This window comes from Tasmannia lanceolata, unplaced genomic scaffold (assembly GCF_043159265.1).
Source record: "Tasmannia lanceolata isolate RefF3 unplaced genomic scaffold, GAP_Taslan_0.1 ptg000011l, whole genome shotgun sequence".
NCBI classification, from domain to species: domain Eukaryota; kingdom Viridiplantae; phylum Streptophyta; class Magnoliopsida; order Canellales; family Winteraceae; genus Tasmannia; species Tasmannia lanceolata.
The window spans coordinates 16,865,501-16,892,409 of NW_027518688.1; the positions used below are offsets into that span (position 1 = coordinate 16,865,501).

The window sequence follows — 26,909 nt, forward strand, 5'->3', positions numbered from 1 at the left end:
AGCTCCATCGGATGATCCTAACCCTTCAATCTGTGGATGAACCGTCAATTGAGGGGGTCTACCTTACACAAATTGAAACCACATGGGGTGTAGTTGTCACATTTTAAACTATAAGGTAGACCTGGCAAACACGACCCGTGCCCGCGGGTCGACCCAACCCACCCTTAAATTTGCGGGCACGGGTCAGGGTTTTAGTGACCCGCCAAAACCGATCCACGGGTGACGCAACCCGCCAAAACACGGGTTAGGTCGGGTCAACCCGGGGGTGCCCGCGGGTTGACCCAAATTATAATATGCTGAAAATTGAAAATAGATCTAAATTTCACTCTTCAACCTCCAGATTCCAATGTTATATATACTGAAAGTCTAAAAATAGGTTGTGCTTTGGATGATCCAAATTATGCTTTGGATGATCCAAATTCCAAACCGTGACCCCAATGTTAATAGGTTGTGCTTTGAACTGAAAGTAGGTTGTGCTTTGGACTGAAAGTTTGAAACTCTGACCCCCAATGTTATATATGCTTTGGATGATCCAAAATCCAACCGTGCATTTGATGGGCCATAATGTAGATAGGTTGTGCCTAAAAAATCATTAGCATAGGACGATTCTAACCCTCCGATCTAAAGAGGGACTCACAATATGGAAACTTCTATAGATCAAACGGTTGAGATCATCCTATGGCAATGATTTTTGGGGCACGATCTATTTACGTTGTGGCCCATCAAATGGACGGTTTGGATCATCCTATGGTGTAGGTTGTACCGTCCATCTTGAAAATTAGGGGGTGAATTTATCGCCGGCCACAAAAAAGACTTTTTTGGAAAATAATTGCCGGTCGACCCGACCCACCCGCACTGGGTATGGGAAATGCGGGTCATTTTGAACCGCAACCCGCGTGACCCGCACCCGCATGACCCGCGGGTCGACCTGAGCCGACCCACCCGTTTGCCAGGTCTACTAGAGGGGGTGTAAATGTAATTTTCCCTTTTTACTTTGGTCTTTCTCCTTCATATTTAAAAGAACATTTCAAATACACCGTTGGATGGGTGATATATCCCTTCCTTACAAACGTCATGGGTTCTCACGGCTACCCATCATATAAAATCTGTATCTTTGGAGAAAACTTGCTGTAACAGTAAATTCCTTTTCAGCTCTGCAACTTACCCATCCGATGCCTTAAAACCCTACCTACTGCCTCCCTAAATCTTTAAAATCCCATCGATTCAGTGTTAGAAAATAGAGAGAAAAATGCTAGGTGCCATCTCCTCCGTCTTTCACACCCCTAGCCTCTCTTCGTTCGCATCATCCAGAAAACCCCATTATCGTTCCTTAATCGCTTTTTCTTCTATTGGAACAAAAATCTCCCAAACCCCATTAGAACCCTCTTCACTATTCCCCTTCAACGACTACTTATCCTATTTTAATTTGTCCAAAACCAAAAGCCGCCTCGATCATCTTATTGACGAGAAACGCCTTAAAACCCTACCTAAGCCGTGTCTGCTTCTTGAGGAAATCCTTCGGAAATATGATATTGGTTGGGTAAGTCAAAAGAAAAAACCCATAATTTTCTCTCTCAGATTTTTTTTTCGCAGATTTTTTTTTCTTGGAAATCTTTCGTTACTTTAGAGGGAAATAATCTGATTATGGTTAATATCAAGGGATACCATCCCAAATTGAAGATTCCTCTAAGTTTTTGTTAAAAAAAGTAAGAAATTTTAGACTTTTACAGAGAAATTTTGGATTGCAGGAAAAGCGTTTCTCGAGAAATACATTTTCATTTCCACAATTTAAAGGGAAATAATCTTATTTAGAGGGATAACATTCTAAATTGAAGGCCTCTGTGAGTCAAACAATAGAAAAGCAGCAAATTTTTAGAAAGTTTTTCATTTCCGGAGTGTTGAAGAGTATGTAAGGGTAGTTCAGGTATTACTTGTAGGAGTGTGGGTATTATAGTCTTTGTACTCATGTTGCCAAATGGCCTAATATAGGTACATCATTTACATGAGGAGCTCTCGAGTGGAGACTTTCATCTTCTCCATTCATCTTCTTCTACCTTAATCTCATTTCTAACACAGAGAATTCCTTCGATCCAAACATGGCCTCAGAGAGGTAACGGAGATTTAACTCGCCTACAAAACCAAGTAATTTGTCAAAATTGGAGCTTCTCTCATTATTTCTTCTATTTTTCTGTGTAGGATGAAGTTTTCGAGAGAGAGACTATCCAACCTAATGCTTTCCCGTTCAAGTTCATCGATGAATTCGGGAAACAATCAATCACCTTGGAGCGAGATTTCAAAGGGGAGAGTATCCAAGTTGACGTTCAGCCGCTTTTTCTTCCTAAGAAAGAAGAAGTGGAAAAGGAGAGTTGGAGTCAGCTGAATATTTATCTGGTGGTAAAAGTCAGTGCATCACAGGGGAGTTCTTTGGAATTCTATTGCATTGCCTCTTCTACTCATATCGCCGTGGATAAAATAGAAGTAAATCTCTCTGACGTTGCACTCATTCTTGTAGGCCCCAAATTTGTGTAAGTTCTTCTTCTTCTTCTTCTTCTTCTTTTTAATTTCAATTGTTTGGTTCCTGTGACTTGTATACAAAACAAATGGGCAGCTGGAATATCATTTTACGGAAGAATGTTGGGAATCAATCAACTAAGAAAGGGAGATTTAGGATATCAAAATAGGTTTTTCAGGTTTTAAGATATCAATGTCACGAAAAAATGATGGTTGACTGTCTAGCAAACAATAAAAAAAGTGTTTTGGGCCCTGCATGGATAGCAAGAAAAACATTTCTGATGGGAACTTATTTTTTGCATAATTTTTTTTATTTCCACAATGTAGACAGTAATTATATGATTATGGTTAGTTTAGAGGGATGTTATCATTAATTGAAGTCCCTCTAAGTAAAAATTGAATATAGTTGATTTAAGTCAATGTTTTGTATGTAAAAAAAGCAAGAAATTTAGAAGTATTTTTTCAAAAAAGGGCTGAAATCCATGTTGGTTTTTAGGTTGGGCAGCTATAAAACCTGCAAAAGGGTTATCTGCAATCATTGAAAATGTATGGGGACATATCAATCTAAAATAAGATTGTTTTGGTTTTTTAAAATGTCTTTTTTTTGTCTAACAACAATTGGGGTTCTCTTTATCAGTATAACCTACACACAAACAATAGTCAGGATGTCTGGCTGACAGTCTTAGCTGAAGTAAAGAATTGGGCTTTTTGGGTATGGGTTGAATCTGTAACTCTATTTCTTTCTTCTGCAGGGAGTTAGATGAGCAATTTCAGAAAGATTTAAACAATTACCTGGAAGTAAGAGGTATCGATAGCTCTTTGGCGAATTTCTTGCAAGACTACATGATTTTGAAGGATGCCAAAGCGTACTTGGCATGGCTAAACGGCACCCAGGAATACCTTATCTCTCTGTAAGAAACCCAAAGCTTCTCAATTTGGGCTGAAACTTGATGGGATATATGATCACTTTGGGAGAATTTGTGATGATTTTTAATTTATTCTTAAAAATAGTTTAGGATGGTTTTCAGTTGGGTTGATAAGGAGATTTCATGTGTTTTTTTTCTTTCTATTTTCATTTTAATGATGTTGCTTCTATGAAAGGTTTATGTAAGGGCTAATATTAGTTTGTGGGTTTTGGTAAGTCATTTTGTCTCTATGTTTAGCAAGTCCTTCTGGCAAGAATGAGTTATTTTTCTGCTTTGGAAAATGGAAATTCTTTAGGCGTTGGCTTGGTCCTAGTCTCCTAGATCCCAACACAGTCCTTAGCCCACCAGTACTAGCATTTGATTGGATGGCTAGAATTGCCTGACGTTGGAAATTTTTTTGTGGCATGTCAACTCTAGTAGGGCCTAAGATATAAATTTCGTTCCGTTCTGGCCGGAATGGACCGGAATTCCGGTTCTGAGCTGGAATTATGAACGGAACGGCCATATATTCCGTTCCGGTCGGAATTTGGCCGGCCGGAATTCCGGACGAAACAAGCGGAATCTGCTATTTCATCCAGAATTCCTCAAATCCTGTTTTTTTCTTCTTCTTCCTCTTTTTGCTTCCTGGTTCTCTCTCCTTTCTTTTTCTTCTTAACATGTAATTCTTCCTCCTGCTTCTGCTTCGTGGTTCTCTCTCCTTCCTTTTTCTTCCTAATATTTACATGTAAAGTCATTTAAGTAAAATTTATTGTCCATTTAGTAAATATTTACATGTAAATAAAGGAATACCCCCCATTTGGATCTATTAAAAATAGTTTAAAGACCCAAATCTAAAAGGATAAAATGTCAACTTTCCAGTTCTAGTACGAAATTCGCAAAAATGGGCCTGGTCAAAATCCTAACTTTCAAATCATGGGGTATTTTTCTAATTTTGAAAATTCATAAAATCTATCATGTCCAAATGTTATTAAATCCCAAAAGTCCTGTAAAAAATGTCTCATAATTTGGTCTCTAGAAATTTTTGATCTTGTCAGGCACTGGTCAACACACTGGTGAACACAGGCATTTCAGCTTATAGTGATTTTCCTTTAAGTAAATGTTGGATCTTCTACATATTTTGTTCATTTAATTATTTCTTCTATTTTTGTCACAATTTCTGATTTTTTTTGGATTTTTTTTTTTCATATTTGTAACTATTAAAAAAAAAATTCCCTATTCGTAGGGAATGAAACACCGAACGAAACGGATGAAACACCGAAATGTTCTGTTCCAACAGCCAAAACGAAACAGCAAACGAAACGAAATTTATAACTTAGAGTAGGGCCCTCTTGGTTCGTGGGCCATGGTTGCTCAAGCATGCACCACATGTGCATATGGTGTAGGTACCATGTGGAGAGCATGGGTGTGGTCCATTGTACCCAAAGTACTCTTTTAGGATTTTCTTATTTCATTAGTGGTAAGTGGGCATTAGTGTCTTTTTGTAATTGCCAAGTACTCTTTTGTCCTTGTACTACATTTGCTAATAGCCTAGGGGCAGTTTAGGCAATCATGCTTTTGTAATCGACTATAAAGGCCAAATTCCCTGATTTTCCACTTTAGACTTTGACATTGTATTTTCAACATTGAAGAGAAATTGTTTTTTTTATTCTTGGAGGAAATCTCCTTTGGAGAAATTTTCATCTTGAAGATCGATCAAGAGAAAGGATATTGCAAGCTTTAGTCCAAAGCTTTTTCCCCTTAATCATCATCCATTATCCATGTGAGTTGCAAGGAGTTCTTCGAATGAATCAGATCTGAGCATCCCCTTGACAGATCCATTTACTTGTACAGGTATTAGTCTTCTGTTTGTGCAATGGTACTCTCTGGAATGTTGAATTCAAATTGTCTGCATGTTGCCGATTTTCCAAAGGAATTACCATCAAAGGTGAGTTTTTAACAGTGATAGCTTCTGCCCTCACTTGGATTTCAATTGGATGCTGGAATTTCTTCTCTGTTGAGTTACAAGCGTATTGATTAATTTGAAATTTTCAAGGCATTGTTTCAGCTAAGTACGTTTTCATTCATTAGCAGCGGAATTGTCCTTAACGATATGGTAGTGTTGTTTTTTAAAAGGAATTTGAAAACTAGAATGGAAAAGGAGGTGAAGCATGCAGTGAAAGGTCTAGCAATATCCATGCTCTGTTAATTGATAAAACTTATATAACCGTGCTTTCATTGTGGTCTGTTGGGTATAAGGATTTTCATCAATATAATTTAGGGATTTTATCCAATTCTGTGTCTCGGTTTTGTTCTATGTACATTCCTGAGTTTCAATCCCTCCTAAGTACCACCAGAATTAGTGAGGTTATTAAGATCTGGTCCGTTATGAGTTATTGAATAACATTGTTGAAAGGAAGAATTCCATTAGAGAGCGTGCTGCTCAAGAGATGAACATGTACAGATGAAATCTGACACATTCTAAAGAGATTTCCGTTATCAAGTGTGTTGCTCCATATTGTCTTTGAAACGATCTGTATCAGCTAACGCATTAACAAAGCTATTGGCTACATGACAGAAAATGTATTGTCTGATAGACATATTGGATTATTGGAAACCGATTGTTTTCCCTGTTTCCCTTGGTTACTCTTTGTAGGGTTTGTTCGAAGAATTTGGATCGCCTGAGATCGATTGTTCCACTTTTCTTGTAGGGACAAGGATGGTGCTTGGTGCTCTTGATTGTAATATCTTTCTTTTTTTATATTAATACACTAGTAGGGGTCCTGCCTAACTCCAGTTTACCTATAAAAAAAGTATTGCCTGATAGAGTGTCGTTCCACGGTTACTCATTGTCCCTATGATTGGGTTATGAAGAATACATGCATAAGCCAAAAATTGAGATTCTTTTTGTATTTTCCTTGAAGTCCAATCTAGTTTGAGGTTTTCATCGTGGAACCAAGAGCTACATTCCAACTGTAGCCACCCAAGTTTAACATTTTGAAAGTTATTTCTTGACTAGAAGATGTTTGAAAGAAGGCCTTTGAAGGAAACATGTCATCTATCAAGTCTCGTTATGTGAAATTTTAGTTGCTTATTAAAGAAATGGAAGATGTCCTTCCCTGTGGCAGAACTTTGCTGAATTCAACACTTGTGCTGTTCTTTGCTTATTTGGAATTGGATGTGTAGTGATGTTTTCAGGCTCAGCCAATATTTGTCAAAGATCCCAAGACATATTTTTATAGTGGAACCAAGAGCTATATTCCAACTGCAGCCATTGGAGTTTAACATTTCAAAAGTTATTTCTTGACCTGAAGATGTTTGAAAGAAGGCCTTTGAAGGAAACATGACATCTATCCAGTCTTGTTATGTGAAATTTTAGTTGCTTATTAAAGAAATGGAAGATGTCCTTCCCTGTGGCAGAACTGTGCTGAATTCAACACTTTTGCTGCACTCTGCCTGTTTGGAATTGGATGTGTAGTGATATTTTGAGGCTCAGCCAATATTTGTCAAAGATCCCAAGACATTTCAGAAACGTATTTGATAAAGTTGGAGGCTATTTCTTATTGCTACTTAGAATGCTAATGCATGTTGGCTTTTGTTCTTTACATTGATCTATGCATGCAATTTGTTTGGGGATGTAATACTGTAATAGTCCTTGGGCATTTTCTTTACTTAAATTGATTGGGAATTTTCCTACTCAAACTAAGGATTTCCTTCAATTTTATCTGAGCTTTGAGTTTTACTTGATTTAATGATGGGCAGTGGCTGTATCTTTCTGCTATATTGCTTGGAATTGTTCAAGTGCCAATTATGCCTCTCTTCTGAAAAGGGATTTTGGATGCTTCTGAGGCAGGAGCATCCCCTGGGAATCTCTACATCAGCTTATGATCGACTATTAGATTAGGTTTATCTTGTATTGGTAGTGGTAGCTTTATAATTTTGGCACATTTAATTGTCTTTAAAGTGTTTAGCATTAGTAGAGGCAGTTTAGGAAGTAATTTTGTATTTAGGGCCGAGATATAAAGCCGACTGTTTCTCTCTTTTACCTTAGCTTTTGATGAAGCTAACAAATTAAGGTTTGTTTTAGTGATTTGTGCAACAGAGATTTCTCTTGGTTTTTCTCTTGGGAAGAGATTTTAGGGGCTGTTCTATGCACCTCCTTCTCTCCCAAATCTCATTTTCACTTTCTTTAAAGCAATGTTGTTACTCAAGTTACTGAACTTGCATTCCCTTGCAAGTTTGTTGGAGAAAAACATCAAAGATGAGGTCGACTGCAAGTCTTGATGAGTCGTGTCGGTGCTGGAAAAGTTGATCCATTCCTTAAGTTTTCTCTTACTTCCAACTTCCAAGGGGCCGTTTGGATGCGCGGATTTTAGAATCCAGGATTTCTTCAAAATTGTAGATGAGAGACAAGAGAAGAAGCGGACAAACCGTCGTTTTCTGATTTCTCGCCCTTCTTTCCGTCAGCGAGAGAGTAGCAGATCATCCCATGTTTCTAGGTTTTAGAAATCTTAGGATGTGGGAGAGATTTCTAAAACCTGGATTTCTTACTTAAACTCCAAGAAACACTGTCAGGACAGCATGCAGCAGCTTGATCATGAACCCCTTTTTACACTGTTTTCAAACTAAAGCCTGGATTCTAAAATCTCCCCAAATGAATCCTGTCCTTGAGTTTTATCTTACTTCGGAATGTACTCACCGAAACCCCCCAGTCATGGGAGTTAATTCCTCTGAAATGTGCTAATAGAATTGACTCACAGTGTGAAGCCGATCTGTTATGAATGAGAGCCTCCCAAGGTCTGAAGCTTGGATGTCTCAGTTCTCTATTGAATCTCCTGCCTACTGATGAGGTTTGTAATTAAAATGACATCAAAAGTGGTATCCTTAAGTAGCATAACTCCTGTGACAATATTTGTGCTATTCCTCTGCTATACCGTCCAATTAGCTTTATCTTCTCTGTTGCTTTGAGGTGTTGACATTAGAAGCCTCTTTCATTGGCAAGAACCTATTAATCCTCTAAGTTCATTAGTTGCTTCCATGCAAGGTTTTGTCCCGAGAGGCTGAGACATCTGGTAGCTATGGCTTCTTATGGGTAAGGAACGTCTTGGTTCTGGAGTGGTAATTGTATCGCAAACAATCCTGAGAATTCAGCTTATGATGGTATATTGAGATTGATTCTTGCCAACTTCAGCTTATGATGTTGGTATATTGAGACTGATTCTTGCCAACTTACGTAATTGTATTAGTTTATGCACGCACGACACTTGACCAAAATCGTCAACCACCACTCCATGTATAGAAATTCCAAATGCAAGCAGGTGAAGTGTTAAAATTAAATGTCAATACCATGTGATAAAATCTGTTAGGACATTGTTCCTACACGTGCATTAGGATCCTTTCCAAAGCACAAACCAAAAGTACCATAGCCTTGAACGAACAGCCATCTTAGGGTTGCATCTTACTTTTTGTGTTCTGTTTGGAAATTATATACCTTCCAGATGTACATCTTCGCATCCAATTGCTGCACAGTTGATTATGCCTTTAAGTTGTTCGATGAAACTTTTCAGAGATATTGAGTTGTAAAAGTTAGGAATTTGAGGATTGGCTTCTTAAATTTGAATTTTTGCTGAAATTAGCCAGGAAGAGCAAAGATTGGAATTAGGATTCATTTGTACATCTTTCTACATCTCTTATAACCCTTGTTGAAGGGATTTTTGCTTTCTTTCTTTCAAGAAACAACTTGTATTGGTGAGTGAGATTGGAGTCGCAGATCCACCTCCATAGAGTCAAGTGAGGGAGACACATAGCCTTTTTCCAGATTGTAATTGGCTTAATCTCCGCTGTTAAGGGGGTTCTTAGTGAAGCCATCAGGAAGCTCTTGGTGGAGTGGAGTAGGCACTAGGTTGGGACTGAAGCACTATAAATCCGGTGCACTCATTCTTACTCTCTCTATCTTACTATGTGTTTGCGTTTGGTTTTATCTTTATTTTGTGGTTTGCACCTTGTTTTGCCATTTTGTTTTAATTCCACACTTAAAAATTGGCAAAAGGCTTTAAACCCAATTCACTGCCCTCTTGGGTTGCCATCACCCCTGGGTTTTCACTTTTCCAAAAAACCTAAAAAGAATTCCTTTCTATATTTGTTTCTGCATTCCCACCAATTATGGGAAATAAGGATCCCGGCCGATTTTACAGGAGAGCAAAAAATACATCCACGATAGAGAGTCGAGTCCTCAGTATTAGAGTGAAACAGAGAAACGGAACAGAGAAAGCTGTCCTAAAGAGGCCCTGGTTGGCCCCTCCAAATCTCTCCATTACGTCACCGCTCACCTCTGCCTCCCAATGCTCACTGGCTTCTCAGCCTTGGAAAGGAACACCGAAGGAGATGAGAGGAATGCCGCCGTCTCGAGATGCATCCTCCCTCGCGCCACGTCACGGTGTTGTTGCACGAAAGGTCTCCCTCGTTCAAAACTGAAGGTGGCACTGGAAGAGAGGCAAAGGCGGGATTCGAAAGCCGGGTTGACTGAGACCCACCAGGAGGTGCCACACTTCCCGCATCGGCCTCCAAAACTGCCAGAGGTTGCATGGTATATACTATCTGATGTAGATCGGCTTGGGCATAGGCCAAAGGGTGTCCTTGTGATGTAGATTGGGCTACTGACTTGGATCGTGGAGCAAGCTAGGATGTTGGGTACTTGGTGAGGTGTAGCATACATGTGCATGTATTGTGAGTGTACTAATGTGCAAGTGCAAGTGTAGGTGTGGTGTGTGTGTTCTTAAGTGTAGGGGTTGGAATTTTTCAATAAGTAGGGAGCTGGGGTAGAGATTCAAGAGTTTTTTGACAATTGAATTTTTTGGAGACTTGGAGTTTGTAGGGATCTTGGAGGTGTTCGAAGGGAGGCGAAGGAGGTTTCATCCGTTAGAGATTCGCACCGTCATGAATTGATTTGCATTTCCTCTTTGGATCGTCGGTTCTTCTTCTTGTCAAGTACAAGATCCGACACCTTCATGGTAAGTAAATCTTATTGAGTGCAAGATCGCTTGAAGTGTTGTAACTTTCTTTTTTCCTATCTTGTGAATTCTATCCATTTTCTCTAACATTATCCTTCGTTATTATTGTTAGATCGTATGAATTTCTATTTGAATCTTTAAATTTTGCTCGTAGATATCGTTTTTCCATTTCTAGTTTGTTGAGAAATAAAACCCTAGATCTGATTTTGGTACCAATCCCTAATTTCCTGCAAAATCAGTCCCCTTTTCCATTGTAATCTAGAACACTTGACCCAGTTCGAAGATGGTATCAGAGCTTTTGCAAAGCTTTCCAGCCTTTGTAGATCTTGGGGAGAGGAGGGGAATTTTAAACCCTGGAAGAGAGAACTCGGATCTGTAAAATTTCTATCCAAATCTGAATATCTCAGATTTATCAAAGGCAAGCTTTCTTCGCTAGAGCTTTTACTCAGTTGTTAATATGAGGTTTGCTGGAAATCTGGAGCTTGTTGCTGTAATAGAAGAATCCCTTGCAGAAAGAGATAGAAATTTTGGGGGAAATTTCTGGTTATGGCTTTTCGTGGGTTGCAAGGCTTCTCAAAATTTCACTGAATTCTGGATCGATCTGTCCTAAAGCAATGCAAGCTGCGAGAAGGAACTTCAATTTCGATAAAAATTCTATTCTCAGATTTGGTTTTCTTCTTTTTGAGGCTTGGTTTGGAACGTGTGACTTCCAGTTACCGCTTTGAATGGATAGACTGGTGACTTGTGCATGTTTGTTGAGACATTAGTAAATTCAAACATTTAGGCATCTTGAGATGATCTTAGCATTGAACTGAACACAATCCCCTTGTTAACATATTTAGATTCTTGAAGGAATATTTCTGACTTGAAATTGAGCACAGCTCCAATGCGTATATTTGTGAAAAAGTGTCAAAGTATGGTCTGCATGTAGTGAAGGTTTACTAAATAAGTGTTCTTTGTTGAATTAATTGTGTTGAATCCCACGTCAAGTACGAGTTTGTGCTTGAGCCGATTTTGCCTCTCATAGCAGTTCAAGTGCTTGCTGAAATGTGGCACTGAAGTTAAATGAAATTGTTCTGCTTAGTTCTTCTTAAAGTTCCAAGTTCTTGAACCAGTTTGTGTGAAATTCCAAATTTTGAATCATGCTCTACTGCAACTAGATCATCTTTGAAATCGGTTTCTAGTTCATGCCTGAAAGTTCAGCTGTCTTTGTGCAAAATTTACATGACAATATAGGAAATATAGCAGCTCTGTTCTTGCTATTGCCTATATTGTGGTTGAATTCAACTGAGATGATGGACTTTTCTTTTGATGGAGCTGGCTGCCAGGTTGAAGGTATGCCTTATTGCTTTGATTTCATAGTAGGAAGCATCAAACTATGGCAGGGATGTGCTTTAACGGAACTCGCCATGTGGCACGGAAGATGAGATTTCCAGATTTTCATTGTTCTTTGACACTTTTACTATTAGAAATTGAAATGTTAATGCTCGGTATGTAAAAAATTTGGATCAGACCTCATCTACATAACTAAGTGGGCTTGGGTTGGAATGAAGCCATTGAATGATGATTTTAATGCCATTGGTTTAAGTCATTTGCATGTATGCGTTCTGTTTCGGATATTGCCTAAATCTATAGTCAAAATCCATTCTTACACAGACCACAATTGGAGCATTTCCGTTTAGGTTGTTGACTGCACGATGCCGAGAACTTCTTCTATGCATGACAGGGGACTTGATTATTGAAATTTTGTATCGGCCTTCTGTTAACTGCTGCTCTTTAGTTTCTTACATGATAACGGTTGTGCATGGTTTCAATTGTTCCTGTCCATTTTATTTTAGAAGATCAGAATTATGGATAGACAGAAAGCATTTGCATTGAATGATCAGTCTCTACTTCTATCAAGAATGCTATGTGGTTAATGCGGAATGTTCTTAAGTTGAAGCCATCTTGGTTCTAATTGGATTTGGGAATTTCTGGTATGATTTGTGCCTTGGTTGAGTGGGACACTTCAGCTGTCAAACATATGGTGAGAACGAATTCCCTAAGGCATTGAAAGTTAACTGAGAGCTCAAGAGATCAGCTTCCATCTGGGGGCCTTGATTTTGGCTGATACGAAACTCATACATTGATTATGGATTCCTTCCATTTTTCACATCCATTACCTGCCCAAAGAGATTTCCCAAAGCTTCAACCGTCGATATAGCCCACACATGAAATGGGATGCCAAAGGATCTAACCCATAAGATCTCAGACCCCTGTGCGTAATCTGGGGACCAATGGGAGAGAGAGTATAAATAATCTTCCCAAGCCGCAGCCTCAGAGGTCAAGACCCTTGAGGTCATCTCCCTCGAGTAAAAAATAAAGAGGATTTCATCCTTAGAGAGTAAGCAAGGACATGGGAGGGAGGGGATATTCCAGGAACTTTTGGCCCACGACCAAAGGTTCTGAAGGGATCCAGAGAGATCCTTTCTTCTGCCCACCAAGCAGGCCTTAAGGGAGTCCATTCTCGTTTTCACCTCCTCTCTGGAAATAGAAAGAGATAATGACCCATCTTCCTCCGAAGATTGGGAGATTACTCCATAATCCGGCCGAGGGTCAATATCCGGAGATACTGACCCTTCAGCCCCTGAGATGGTTGGGGGTGGTGCAGAGCCTGGAACCTTCTCCTTTTTACCCATATGACACCAACGACACCTGGTTCGTCATTTAGAATTAACATAGCTGCAGGACGGCAGAGCCAATCGTCATACCTCCACCCTTTATCTTTTGTACTATTTCCAATCTGGACCTTATCCACTGGGCGGTAGACTACAAATGGTGATGTCTTTTTCTTCTGATGGTACCATTGACATCTACCCCTCCATTTAAAATTGTAATAAGCATAGAGAGAGCAGAACCAGTCCCCATGACGTTGATTCCCCATTCTTCCATCAATTCTCTTGATGCTTACATTAATTCAGGAATTTGTCTTATTACCTTTGGAAGTCGAAAAGGTAATATATTTGGTCAGGAATGTATTGGGCTTCATAAATGCTTTCAAATCAAGATTGGAGCCCTCATACTTCGTGTGTTTTGGGGGCGATTATTGGTTTTAGTATTTGGGTTCTAACCTTATTTGGCCGTTACCTCTTTGATAAAAGAACCTTGGAAGCAACTTGTTGCATTACTCAGACAGTAAGGAGAATGGAACATCAGAAACAATCTTCTCCCACTCTTCCTCTCCCTCGGTAGGTTTGAGTAGGAAAAGGAAGCGTCCTTCAGACCAGCTGGATTTGGAGGAGTTTCTTCTAAGGATTAGGGGCATGAACTACAACGAAGAATACGCATCAAAGTCCTCTCCAACTCGTAGGGAGAAAATCGGTGAATTCATTAAAAGAGAATGGAGTCATGGACTCTATTTAAAATAGAAGCCAATAGGAGAAGGGAAGTCTTCTTTAGCTTAACTGGGACTTATAACGTGAAGGAATCCCATAAGCCTATGCACAAACACCCTTTTTCCGTCAAGTTCACGATGGACGAAAAAAGAGAAAGGAGGCGGGACTGGGGAGCGAAGAAAGAGGCAGGGATTCAGAAGTTGGAAGAAAAGATTTTAAGAGGAGAGGCTTCAGAGAGTAGGACTTTAAATGATGCAGACCAAGTGTCGGAAGATGAATCTTTCCTCGATGAAATCAAATCTCTTCTTGTGGAGTTGGAGAAATGTTCAAGCTAAGGAAGTCATTTTGATGTTTTCTTTGGGCCATTGCTCGGATAGAAGGATAAGGAGCTTTTTTGGGCGCTTTTGTTTCTGGTTTTACGAACATTTGATATTTTGTTAATATTGGTGCTAACAAGAGTAATGGGATTTGGTTTGTAAAAAGGACTGATACAGGGTGATGCTTTGGGGCCCCAAAGTTATGACCGCCAATGGCATGGTGAAGGAAAAAGTAAATGCTACGGTAGTTGAATTTGTTTTGATAGGTTTTACCTTCGTCTGGTTCTAGGTATGCCCGATCCAGTCTTATTGATATTTTGTAATGCAGGACGGGACCCCTAGTCCCTAATGCTTTTCTAATATCAATGAAATATGTCATCTTTCAAAAAAAAAAAAAAAAGCCCCGTATTTGGATCATGCCCTTATGGTCGCCCCCTCCTGAGGGTTGTTTCAAACTAAACTTTGGTGAGAATTCTATCAGAAATCCTGGGTGGTCTAGAATTGGGGGTGTCATCCGGAATGACGCTGGTCTTATCCTCATGTCATATTCCGGATCGGTGGGGGTATGTGACGCTAATGAAGCGGAATCGAAGGCACTCCTTTATGGGTTGAATTGGTATGAGCACAACAATCTGGGTCCTCTTATTATCGAGGGTGATTCAGCAAATACCATTGCTTGGGCATCCGGTCGCTGCAATGGCCCATGGAGGTTGCACCAAACTATTGATGTCATTCGGGACTTGGTTCGTATTATGCATCCTCAGATTACACATAGAAGGAGATCGGCGAACGTCACGGTGGATCAGTTGGCAAAGGAAGGGGTTGACATCCCAAAATACGGGTTTCTGTTTAGAATGGGGGGAGCGGATCTATGTAATTTGCATTAGTGTCGATTTCTGGTTTTTTCCAGACTTGATTGTACTCTTATGGGGGACCACTCATCGCCCTCGTTTGTTTCCTTCTTTTTTTTTGGAATAAAGTTTCTGTTATCTTAAAAAAAAAAGACAAGCCGGGTTTGCGCAATTAATAAAACATGGTAGCACCAACATCAGAAGCCTGCATAAATTCTTATGACCATGTATTTATGTATAAGTATGAATTTTATTAAAATTCACTAAAATATGTTGCTGAATTTGTATTCAGCACTCAATACCCTTTGTAGATTCCAACGCTTGTAACCATAACCAAGCAATATAGCAATAAGAGTGGATTATTCCTGAGTGGTTATAGATGACCTATTGACGATTCGTAACTCTTGAAATATGCTATTGAAGTGCAAATGCTTGAATCCTTATTTATGCTTTTGAATATTCATAATAATCGCATAGAATTTTATAGATTTTCTTGTCATTACATGCTTCCAGCAATACATGGTGCACCTTCTTTCTCATGGAGAACTCGACGGCAGTGGCCTTGAGCAAAATCAAAAAACTATCAAGTTATGGAAGTACATCATAGAGGTAATATTTATATAAGCAATGCTGATGAGGGAAAAAGTGTATTTCTTTTTGCCAGGGATGATCCATTTTCCTGATATGCTTCCTATATTTTTCAGTCCCAATTGTTTGAAGAATGCTTGGCTAAGAAGATATTAAATTCAAAGAAAAGATTACAGTCCATGGATGGTCTAATGTGTGGATGGTGAATGTTTCTTATTTTTTTTGGTGGTATCTTTGTTTATCAAGAAAAAGAGTGGTGGAGGCAAAAGGACTTTCGACAATTAGTCTCCCCATGAAAAGGGAGCAGATTATCCATACTCAGCTGAACTCTTCAACGATTTCACAAATCAAACATGATATTCTGATCTTCAGAATTGCTGCATCTCATAAGAGTTGGTATAGTACAACAGAATTCCTCAAAACTGCCCAGAAGGCCCAAGTCTTTAATATAATTTGTTTTGTTCTTGCTGGTTATCTGAGGCTACTCCTTCAGGTCGCCAGGTGAAGTAGCTTATTCATTTCTTTTTACACATGAGAAAAATAAACCTAAAGCATCAGTTTTTTCCCAGCTGACCACTCATTTAGCTTGGTGATATCTAAAAGGCGGGAAATCGCCGATTCAAGGCTCCTGGTTGTCAACCCAGATGGATAAAGGAGGGAAATTTGAGGGATTTTCCTGTGCTACATTAGAACCCTCACTCTCAGCCCTCAGCGCGTCCCCATTGTAATTAACCATTTTTTTTTATAGTAGAAAACTTTATTAAAAACAAGAAGACGGCCAAGACGGTCAATACAAAGGAACAAAGAGAAGGAAAATACAAAGGAAACACACCACCAGGAGGAAGGAAATCAAACAATTCTATACCCTCCTTAGAAACCTCATCCCTAGCTAGTCTATTGGCCACCCCATTGTCAGATCTCTTGACATGATGGAATGAAATGGAAGAGTCTCCCACCCAATCTTGAATCTAACCAAGGAATGGTGCAAATCTCCATGAAAAGGCATGGGAGCCCCTAAGCCATCGAATGACATTTACTAAGTCTCTTTTCATGATCACTTTGTCCATTTACGGTAATGAACCAATTGTGAGTCTGAAACTGATTATCGGACTCAAATTTACGTTTAATTTAGGCCCGGTTAGTCAAGATCATTAGAGCCGATTGCGAGTCCAAAACCATTATTGACTCACATCCTGCTGTCATAATCTTAAACGAAACGGGCCTTAGAGTCCAATAATCAGTTTTGGATACAATCGGTTCTCAAAATTCAATATGGATTCAAATTTATGTTTAATTTAGAGTCTAATAATCAGTTTTGGACTCACAATCTGTTCTCAAAATCCAAAACAAACATGGCATTGGTTTTAACTATCCAATTCCAAATGTTCAAATGTTAGAAATCCTCTCATTCTTACAAGTTATGTGGGATGAGTCACCGACGATAGAAGGTCTCTCAGGAAAAACATTTCTTGTGGAAAAAAAATTATTAGGATTTATTATGTTAACATGAATTAGAGGGAAATATTATTGTCATGGCTGATTTAAGGAGAGATCATAATAAATTGAAGGTCCCTCTAAATAAAACTTGAAATACTGTGCTTCAAAGTAATTTGTTTATGTGTAACCAACAATGAAAAGGCAGGAAATTCTGGACAAACAGGGCTATGTTCTCTCTTAAGATTATGCAATTAGAATTTTAATAGTTACCCCATCTGTTAAAACTTAGGCCATGTTTGGCAAATCTGACTTTGTTTTCAAGGAATATTAACGAGCGTGGTTGAAGGAGAGCCTTGAGAGGGCACGAGTGACTGGAGTGGAGGGTGAGGAAAGGCTAAAAATTGGGTAAAAAAAATAAAGGGAAATGATATTGGCACAACCATGTTTTGATCAGTGCACTAACTTATCATGTCCTTATATTATTTAAAGAGCTGTCAAAGGTTATTGCAGTTCCCAAAAAGATGAAAGACAAGCTGAGTTTGTGCAATTATTAAAACATGGTAGAGCCAATATCACTAACCTACAAATCATATTTTGAGTTGAGTTTTTTTTTTCCCCCTTGTTTTCAGCCTCTCCTGCCCTCCATCACCATTGAGTACCCTACTAAACTAACTTTCATGAAAAACCAATTCATGATTGCCAAACATGGCCTAAATTTCAACCCCCTGTAGGATAATTCGCACCCTTCAAACGAGGGTATGTGACAGAATTTAATGATTTTAAACTTTTAAAGGGGTGAGAATTATTGTACAGGGGGTGCGATTTTGCCATTGACCACCCTGTTCGTTTTGAGATTGTGGCAATCGATTGAGACCCCCCAATCCGTTGTCATAATCCCAAACAAACCATTTTCTCGTGATGAGAATAAGGCGCTGCACTCCCATATTTTGATAATAGCACTCCTCTCCTCTACAAACACTTCTCTCATTGAATGTTTACGGATTGGGGTGGAATTGTCATAAAAGCGTCCATGTGGGGTACAACGTAAATAGGATGATCCTAGCCCTCGGAGATATTATGGAAACCTCATACTATATCGGAGGGCTAGGATCATCCTATTGAAATGATTTTCTGGGCACAGCCTATTTACGTTATGTCCCTTCACATGCACGGTTTGGCATCTTATAGTGGGTCCGTACAGTACTTTTTGAAAAATAATGGGCTATAAAAACTCTATAAACTGAAGAAGCACCAGTGCACCATTATCAAATACGGCGAGGGTCCAGCCCCAAAAATATCCAGGCAAGAACTACACATTTGCCTCACTAATTCGATCTTTCTTGTCATTTCTCTCCAACTGTTACTAAGAATCCTCGTCAAAAGGATTACTGGGTCAGTAACAGAAATCAGGCAAACTCCTAGTTCAAACTAGCCAAGTCATGGCATTCCAAAAATAGGTAGAGAGAGAGAGAGAAAGAGAAAAGGAAGGGAAAAATGAGAAAACAACACCCCAACTCCCTCTACCTAAGTAACCCCCCTTGTTTAAAATCCCAAGCTTACTTTTCTTCAAGACCCACAAAAGTAGCAGACCGATCTTTTCTCCTTTCTCCTTCTCTCCGTCACATCTTTCCCTCTAAATTTGGCGCAATTAATTCCTCATGACACAATACATGTCCCTCTTATGGAAACAACAACAATAGCAATGACTTTCCTAAGAGAAAATGCTCCATTAGAGAAGCAGAAAGGAAAATAAGAACAAATTAAGACTACCCATTTCAAGATTTTTGCTAATTCGCGCAGGAAAAGAGAATTCAATGGGGAGTGCAATTCTTCTCAAACTAGCTTATTTGTTCCTTCTTTATGTGACTACTTGGGCTCATGGAGTTGACAATATGAGTTCAAATGTCACTTACGATCACCGATCATTGCTCATTGGTGGAAAGCGGCATCTTCTATTCTCGGGTTCGATCCATTACCCGCGAAGCCCTGTAGAGGTATTCGAATAGTTAGTTAATTTAGTTAGTTAGTCCTTTTCTTCTTGTGCAATGTAATTAAGAACAACCATGATTGCTGATGATTTGAGATTGTTTTTGAGTCAGATGTGGCCTGACATCATTAAGAAAGCCAAGAAGGGAGGACTCAATGTGATCCAGACATATGTCTTTTGGAATATTCATGAGCCTGTTGAAGGCCAGGTATGGGAAAACATGTATAAAAGCAGTTTCTCTATTATTTCTTTTAGTTCTATTAGTGAAAAAGAAAATTGTGGTACTTACATAGTGAAGATTTTCAATGAAATGCGTTGGATAGGATGGAACAGATGTTTCTAGCGTTTTAATGTTTATAACGACTTAAAGTAAATTATCATTCAAAAAATGACTTAAAGTAAATTTGTATCAGGAATAATGTATGGGTTATCTGAATTGTTTGGATTGCAGTACAATTTCGAGGGAAGGAATGATCTGGTGAAATTCGTAAAATTAATTCATGAGCAAGGTATGTTTGTGACCCTCAGGCTTGGGCCCTTCATCGAGGCGGAATGGAATTTCGGGTATGTCTTCATCTTTATTATAACACTTGGTTAATTAGCAAATTTTTCTTGGGAAAATTGACTCAATTTAGAAGGCTCGTTGTTTTTTATTGTTTTTGGATGCATATCAGAGGATTCCCATACTGGCTAAGAGAAGTCAAAAACATTACTTTCCGTACCGATAATGTACCCTTCAAGGTGATCATCTGCCCTCCTACAAACTAAAGATCATTTTACAAACAACAAAGTTTTTCAACATGGTTCTATTTCTTTATCCAATGAAAGATATATTGTTATGTTTATGTATTGAATTGTATCCCATGTCGCAAGTTTGACTCAAGAATCCTAAAAAGATAAACAATACATAAACAAACAATATAAACAATACATACAGTGGTATGCTTTATGGTTCTAAAGATGCACACAAGCTTAGACACACCAAAAACTTCTTACCTTTGTGAATCTTTTTGGTCTTCAGTACTATATGAAGAAGTACGCAAAGATGATTGTGGATATGATGAAGAAAGAAAAATTATTTGCTTCTCAGGGAGGTCCTATCATTCTATCACAGGTTTGTCCTCATGAAACTTCAATACTCGAGAGAAAAAATTTTCTGGGTCTTGTGGAATCTCATTAATCTTAATTTTATTTTTGCTTGTGCAGATTGAAAATGAGTATAACAACATCCAGCTTGCATTTGAAGAGGCAGGACGTTCGTATGTTCAATGGGCAGGAAAAATGGCTGTGGGGTTAAATACAGGAGTACCATGGGTCATGTGCAAGCAAAAGGATGCTCCTGATCCAGTGGTCAGTATATTCTCCTTTTCTATCCTCTAGTATGCTATAATCTTGAGTATTAATTTTAGCTTTTCTTTAAAGAAATACCTACTGATATGTTGATTTATATCTGATGGTCATTAACTCTTAGTTCCGAAATTCTTTCTTTTTTGGTGATTCGAGTGAGTGATAAGAACTTTGTGTGCAGATCAACTCATGCAATGGCAGGAACTGTGGAGACACTTTCACAGGCCCAAATAGACCCAACAAGCCGTTCCTGTGGACTGAAAACTGGACTGCTCAGTAAGTATAATGCTTAGTAACGAACCCCACATAGTGTTTTAATGAATTTTATTATGCTACTTAATATTAAAGACTGAAATAAAAAGAAGAATTCTAATCACAGTATTCATTACAGTATATCAGGCCACAGGCAGTTCTCCTCTAAGATGCCGATGGTTATAGAAAAACTTTTTTATTACTTTCGTTAGTAGGAATTTGTCCATTGAATAGACAACTAAATTTCAGTTTAGATCCTAAAGTTTTGGAACTGATATACTTTTGGAGCTATAATTTGTTGTGAAAGAATGCAAGATTCCAAAATTATAAAACATATCCCCTCAATGTGAAAGTCTCCAAAGCATATTATCAGATTTCTTTAACTATCTAACGTTGAACAATGTCTTCTAATTATTAAACTCATTTTTCATGTACATCAGTAATTTCTTTTTGGTAATCCTAGCTGGAAGGTTCTCACAAACTATTAAACTTCTCAAACCGCAATTAGAATAAATTATGCGCTCTTATCATTATCCACTCAGAATATCCCCATGGCCTTCTAAGTTACAATAAATTTCTATGAGCTCACAAACTATTAAACTTCTCAAACCGCAATTAGAATAAATTATGCGCTCTCATCATTATCCACTCAGAATATCCCCATGGCCTTCTAAGTTACAATAAATTTCTATGAGCACAACCTGAATCATCATTCAATGTGTAATATGTGATGAGAAGTCAAATCTGCACAGAACATCAAATAAACAAAAAATTTATGAAGGAATCGGTGAAGTCTTTACATGGATTCTACCATTTTGAATCCTCAGAAATTATGCCCATAATTTGGCCACATTCTACATTCTAAGCTTACAATGGAATGCACATAATTTGACCACATTCTACATTCTAAGCTTACAATGGAAGCTGTTGGAAATTTACATTACTATGTACATTAGAATAGATAAGCCACTTTCTTGTTCATGGTTTTTTACTACCATTTAACATAGGAGCCACTACCTTCAAAACACCACTTTTAATTGATGAAGTAATTTGTCATAATTTTAATGAATTGGATTAATAGAATTTCAAAAGGAGAATGGTAATGCATTTAATGAAATGGATTAATCACATTTCAAGAAAAAATCAAGATTATTGATCAAATCACTTTTTCAAATTAGATAAGATCTTTTACAATGTGGCTTGGTTTTGGAAAGAGCAATTGTGTACAATGAATTGCTTTGATGATTGCAGGTATAGAGTATTTGGTGATCCGCCATCTCAAAGAACAGCAGAAGATCTTGCATTTGCAGTTGCTCGCTTCTTCTCTAAGAATGGAACTCTTGTGAGCTATTACATGGTATGGCTTGTGCTCAAGTTCTCAACTTATTCTACTCCAAAAATAAATTATCAAAAAAATAGTAAAATTGTTTCTCCTAACATAATGATCTTTTCTCTCCTATTCACAGTATTATGGTGGAACAAATTTTGGGAGAACAGCTTCCGCATTTGTAACAACTCGCTACTATGATGAAGCTCCACTTGATGAATACGGTTAGACAAGCGGATCCTTTATCTCTATTTTACTAAGCAACTTAAGTTTCCATAGGAATTGTTGGTAATCATAACTGATCCATGGAAATAGTTAGAAACCACCAGACCCTCCAAAAGGGACATCAAATTTGTTATTAGGTCGTAGGGATAAATTTCACCATCATTTAACTAGAAAGGTCTGAAAAAGTTTCTGGTGGGATGAGTTATCTTATCACTTTGTTTGCAATGCAAATTAAACCTTTTTACATACAGTCAACACCTTGTTCTTCTTTAACACACACAGTTATCCAATTATATTGATGTCCCCAGCTCATTGCATTTTTTTGTGGCATTTTTTCAGGTTTGGAGAGGGAACCCAAGTATGGTCACTTGAGGGACTTGCACGAGGCCTTGAAACTCTGCAAGAAGGCTCTGCTTTGGGGGAGTTACAGTGTCGAATCCTTGGGGAAGGACTTAGAGGTATTATTTTCGGGAACTTATATCTTTAAAAATGTTATAATATTTTTACTTGTATGGTTAGTAGAAGGAATATTTAATGAATTTTACGGCGCAGGCCCGTGTTTATGAGATCCCTGGAAGCAATGTGTGTGCTGCTTTCCTTGCCAACAATGCTACTAGAGCAACTGCAACTGGAACCTTCAGAGGCTTACAATATTCTCTCGCACCTCATTCCATTAGTATCCTCCCTGATTGCAAGACTGTAGTCTTCAATACTCAAAGGGTGAGTTGCCATCTCTTAGAGATCTAAATTAGCCCTTTTAGTCTAATAAATTAGCCCTCCAATTACTAGGCCAATTTTTATCAGTTCATTTGGATTTAAAGTAACGATTTCGTGAGTATGGAACAGATAAATACACAACACAATGCAAGGAACTACATGCACCGTGATGAATCGAACAGGAATATGCACTGGACGATGTTTCAAGAGAAGATTCCAAAACTCAAGCGGTCTCATATTAAAAATAGCGAGCCCTTAGAACACTTGAATGTGACTAAGGACGAATCAGATTACCTCTGGTATACCACCAGGTAAACAAATTGCATAGCCAACTATTTATTAATTGAAATTTCTTGAAATTTTAGGCGAATATCTCCCTTATTAAACTTGATTGTTTTCCCAACATAAGTATACAGATTAATAGTTCCTGTATAAAATTTAGTTACCGATGTCCTTATTGATGGTTCAATTGCAGATTTTAATTTTAATTTTTTTTTTTTGAAAGATCTGAATAAGTTTTCATGATGATTTAAAGGATAGATTGTTGAAGTATAAATGATTAAATAACACCAACTCTAATGGCTTAAGCTTTTGGAGTAATTGGTTGTTTCACATTCTCACAATGTGCATCGACAATTATCTGGATTGCAGTTTGCGTTTGCATGTTGAGGACTTACCCTTGAGGCATGACATTCATCCAGTAATCAGTATTCAATCGCTTGGCCATGCGGTGCATGCCTTTGTCAACGATATTTACGTAGGTAAATAAATTTTCTTTTGTATTTGCCTTGAGCTTGCTTGGTTAGCGGATTGTGATTGAAGTTGATATTGATTACTAAACCAACATAAATGAATGAATTCCTGAAATGACATTGTTAACATTCTGTCTGAGTGAAAACTTCAAATCTGATCTCTTTCAACATGAATACAGTTCAGTGGTGTAAGAAATTTATCACACTGACTATTTGAAGTACATGCTCATTCTGGTTACTTGCTTTTAGGATCTGATCATGGAGACAAGATGGACAAAAGTTTCCATTTGAAAAAAGCCATTACTCTGAAAGCTGGAACTAATCATATTTCCTTGCTAGCCATGACAGTCGGATTACCGGTAAGAGATATCGAACATCACACAATCGAATTTGAAAATCACTCTGAAGTCACAGTGCTTCCCTTTCATTTTTTTTCCTGCAGTTTTAAAAAGTAATGATGTGTTTCTGTTTCTGAATGAAGGATAGTGGAGTATACTTGGAGCGTAGACTTTCGGGCATTCGCCAAGTAAGAGTTCTAGGCTTGAATACCGGGACCCTGGATTTGAGTACAAATGACTGGGGCCACAAGGTTATAATCCTTGAACTTTTAATTCTGATTTACTATGTCTTCCTTGTCTCATATTTCATATTAATTGCTCTCAATTCAAAGATATCATCATCAACTAATTAAGTTTAATGTCTATTTTTCAGGTTGGTATATTTGGAGAGAGCATTCGACTCTTTACTGAAGATGGATCCCAAAAGGTTCAGTGGTCGAGCGCTAAGGGATCTGAAGGCACACCACTTACATGGTACAAGGTATATCACACAAGCAACTATTGTGATTCCTTAGGCAAAAACACAGCAAGCCATGGAGCTATACGAATTCATGAAAGGATGACTTCATATCCAAGCAACTTCCTTTCTCAGTATGAAGTCATTCATTCTCATTCTTTCAGTTTTCTACGTTATCACAGCACTTGCAAAATGGGTAATACATGCAAGTCAATTTTTTATCCGGGCAGAAAAACACTTGGAGAGATGTAATTTTTCGATATGTTCTCTCAAGCATGGTTTTAAATTTCTCCGAAATTTTCCCAAAATGAAAAAAATGTTTCCATTTTCATCTTACAATTTCAACATTTGCATATGTTTCCGCAAATTTACAAGATTTCCACTAAAACCGAAATATTTCTGTTTCCGTGCCAACCAAAACCAAAACCAAAATTGAAATTTAAAACCTTGCTCTCAAGATATTCATTACATAATCTTTGCCCCCATCAATGGGTTTTTTTTTAACAGAGATATTTCGATGCGCCTCATGGAGATGACCCTGTTGCTCTAGATTTTAGCAAAATGGGGAAAGGCCATGCCTGGGTCAATGGTGAAAGCATCGGTCGGTATTGGGTATCCTACCTCAGTCCTCTTGGAAGCCCATCTCAATCATTGTAAGCATGATCAAATTCTCATATGGAAATAATACGAACATATGTAATTTTTAGTTATATTACTTCCAAGATGACAAGGTAAGCATCATGAATAAACATCCAAAGCTTTCCGCTCCTTGTTTCAGGTATCACGTCCCCAGGGCCTTCTTGAAGCCTACCAACAACCTTCTCGTTCTCTTCGAGGAGACCGGAGGAGACCCACAGTCAGTATTAGTACTAACTGTAAATAGACAGACAATCTGTAGCTTTGTCTCTGAACTCCATCCCCCACATGTGAAGTCATGGGCAAGGGATAAAGGTGAGATCCGAGCCATCATGGAAGAAGTGAACCCGAGTGTTCAGTTGAAGTGTCCTGACAAAAACAAAGTGATGAAGAAAATTGAATTTGCAAGCTATGGTGATCCTTCCGGTGTATGTGGCAACTTCACTAGAGGAACATGTCATTCGTCTCAAAGTGAGAGCGTCGCCCAGAAGGTAATTTCCTTCCATTGTCCAACGTTGTATATTTATACATGTTGTAGTATAAATGATTAAATAACACCATCGCTAATAGCTTAAGCTTTTGGGTAGTTTCACATGGTATCAGAACAACATGTTCTGGGTTCAAAACTCACAACTCCTTGATATTAAAAGTCCACGTGTAAGGCCAACCCAAAAAAGAGGGGTCACACGTGAGGGGGGAGTGTTGAAGTATAAATGATTAATAACACCATCTCTAATAGCTTAAGCTTTTGGAGTAATTGGTAGTTTCACAATACATTGTTTCCTTCATTGGAATGTTTACATGAAAAGTGAATTGTTTCCTCGTCAATTGTGATCAGGCCTGCTTTGGAAAGAATAGTTGCAAAATACCAGTTACGCAGCAAACTTTTGGCGAGTTGGAATGCTCACAAGGGGTTGTAAAGACACTTGCAGTGCAAGCAAGATGCGGCACGAAAAAAAGATCATCATAGTAACTCGCAGAGTGGGAGATCGATAGGAAAAGTTCACATTTAGCAGTTTTTGGTGGTTGAATGGAAAACAGAACATCTTCCAAGTTCAATAATTTCAAGCTTATATAAAATTTCTTATCACGTATGGATCTCTCAAGATTCATGAATTGTTATTGAATGGGTGTATCTGTTAGGGGAGCATTTTTATATGGAATTTCAAGAACATTTTCATGTACCCTGAAATCGATTCAATGTTCAATTTTTAAGGTTTTCAATGTGGCATGCATGAGGTTTCCTTTCCCATATTTCATAATCACTTACAGTTATAGTCCTAAGTGGGGGTCTGCCTAGGTATGGGACTAAGTGGGACCCAGCCTAATATGGGACAAGTTTAAAGGGCCTAGCCTAATGTGTTCCATTAGTGCTAGGGCTTTTGGCATATTGGTTAGGTATGTAATATTTGGGATCCGAGCAGCTACCCCTTCACGTGTTTTGAGTCATGGAAGGGGCAAACTATGGAGAGGGCTACCTGGAAATGGTTACTCGGTAAAAAAGAGCCGGATAGAGAGCCGTCAAAATGAAGTTACCATAGAGTTGGCCGTTGCGGCAGGGGCGCCCTTTGGAAAGGGCTACTTAGAAAAAAGGCCAAAATAAAAGCCGCCACAGAGTGGGCCACCAAGGATAGCGGATGCGAAAGTATGGTAGAATGTTATGGTCCTAACTGGGGCCAGCCTAGGTGGGACCCATTCTGATATGGAACAGGCTTAAAGGGCCTAGCCTGCGTATGAGACTAGGTGGGACCCATTCTGATATAGGGCAGCGTTCAAGAGCCTAGCCTAAGTATGGGACTAGATGGGACCCATTCTGATATGGGACAGGTTTAAAGGGCCTAGCCTAATGCATTCCATCAGTCATGGGACTTTTGGCATATT

At 38.5% G+C, this 26,909-nt stretch overlaps 2 protein-coding genes across 6 annotated transcripts; both read left to right on the forward strand.

Moving 5' to 3' along the window:
* The first annotated feature begins 1,057 nt into the window (after positions 1–1,057).
* Positions 1,058–16,025, forward strand: LOC143886503 (uncharacterized protein At2g39795, mitochondrial-like). Of its 5 annotated transcripts, XR_013253841.1 has the most exons (6): positions 1,059–1,540; positions 2,197–2,525; positions 3,264–3,422; positions 5,268–5,361; positions 15,479–15,574; positions 15,670–16,025. XR_013253841.1 is itself a non-coding variant. In XM_077390495.1 (5 exons), the coding sequence occupies exons 1-4, from the start codon at positions 1,250–1,252 to the stop codon at positions 15,570–15,572; spliced, it is 873 nt and encodes a 290-aa protein (XP_077246610.1). In that variant the 5' UTR covers positions 1,058–1,249; the 3' UTR covers positions 15,573–15,574; positions 15,670–16,025. The 5 variants fall into 5 exon arrangements, 2 of the variants coding, with proteins under 2 accessions (XP_077246610.1, XP_077246609.1); XM_077390495.1 differs by lacking the exon at positions 5,268–5,361 and having other exon boundaries at positions 1,058–1,540; XR_013253840.1 differs by having other exon boundaries at positions 15,479–16,025.
* A 2,525-nt stretch (positions 16,026–18,550) lies between these two features.
* Positions 18,551–26,252, forward strand: LOC143886187 (beta-galactosidase 11-like). Its single transcript, XM_077390139.1, has 19 exons — positions 18,551–18,984; positions 19,090–19,185; positions 19,429–19,541; positions 19,652–19,718; positions 19,999–20,091; positions 20,184–20,327; positions 20,506–20,600; positions 21,828–21,933; positions 22,043–22,127; positions 22,468–22,586; positions 22,681–22,848; positions 22,975–23,156; positions 23,497–23,606; positions 23,847–23,956; positions 24,079–24,186; positions 24,309–24,416; positions 24,900–25,045; positions 25,171–25,519; positions 25,867–26,252. Exons 1-19 carry the CDS (start codon positions 18,805–18,807, stop codon positions 25,996–25,998), a joined length of 2,511 nt encoding a protein of 836 aa, XP_077246254.1. The 5' UTR covers positions 18,551–18,804; the 3' UTR covers positions 25,999–26,252.
* Positions 26,253–26,909: the final 657 nt, after the last annotated feature.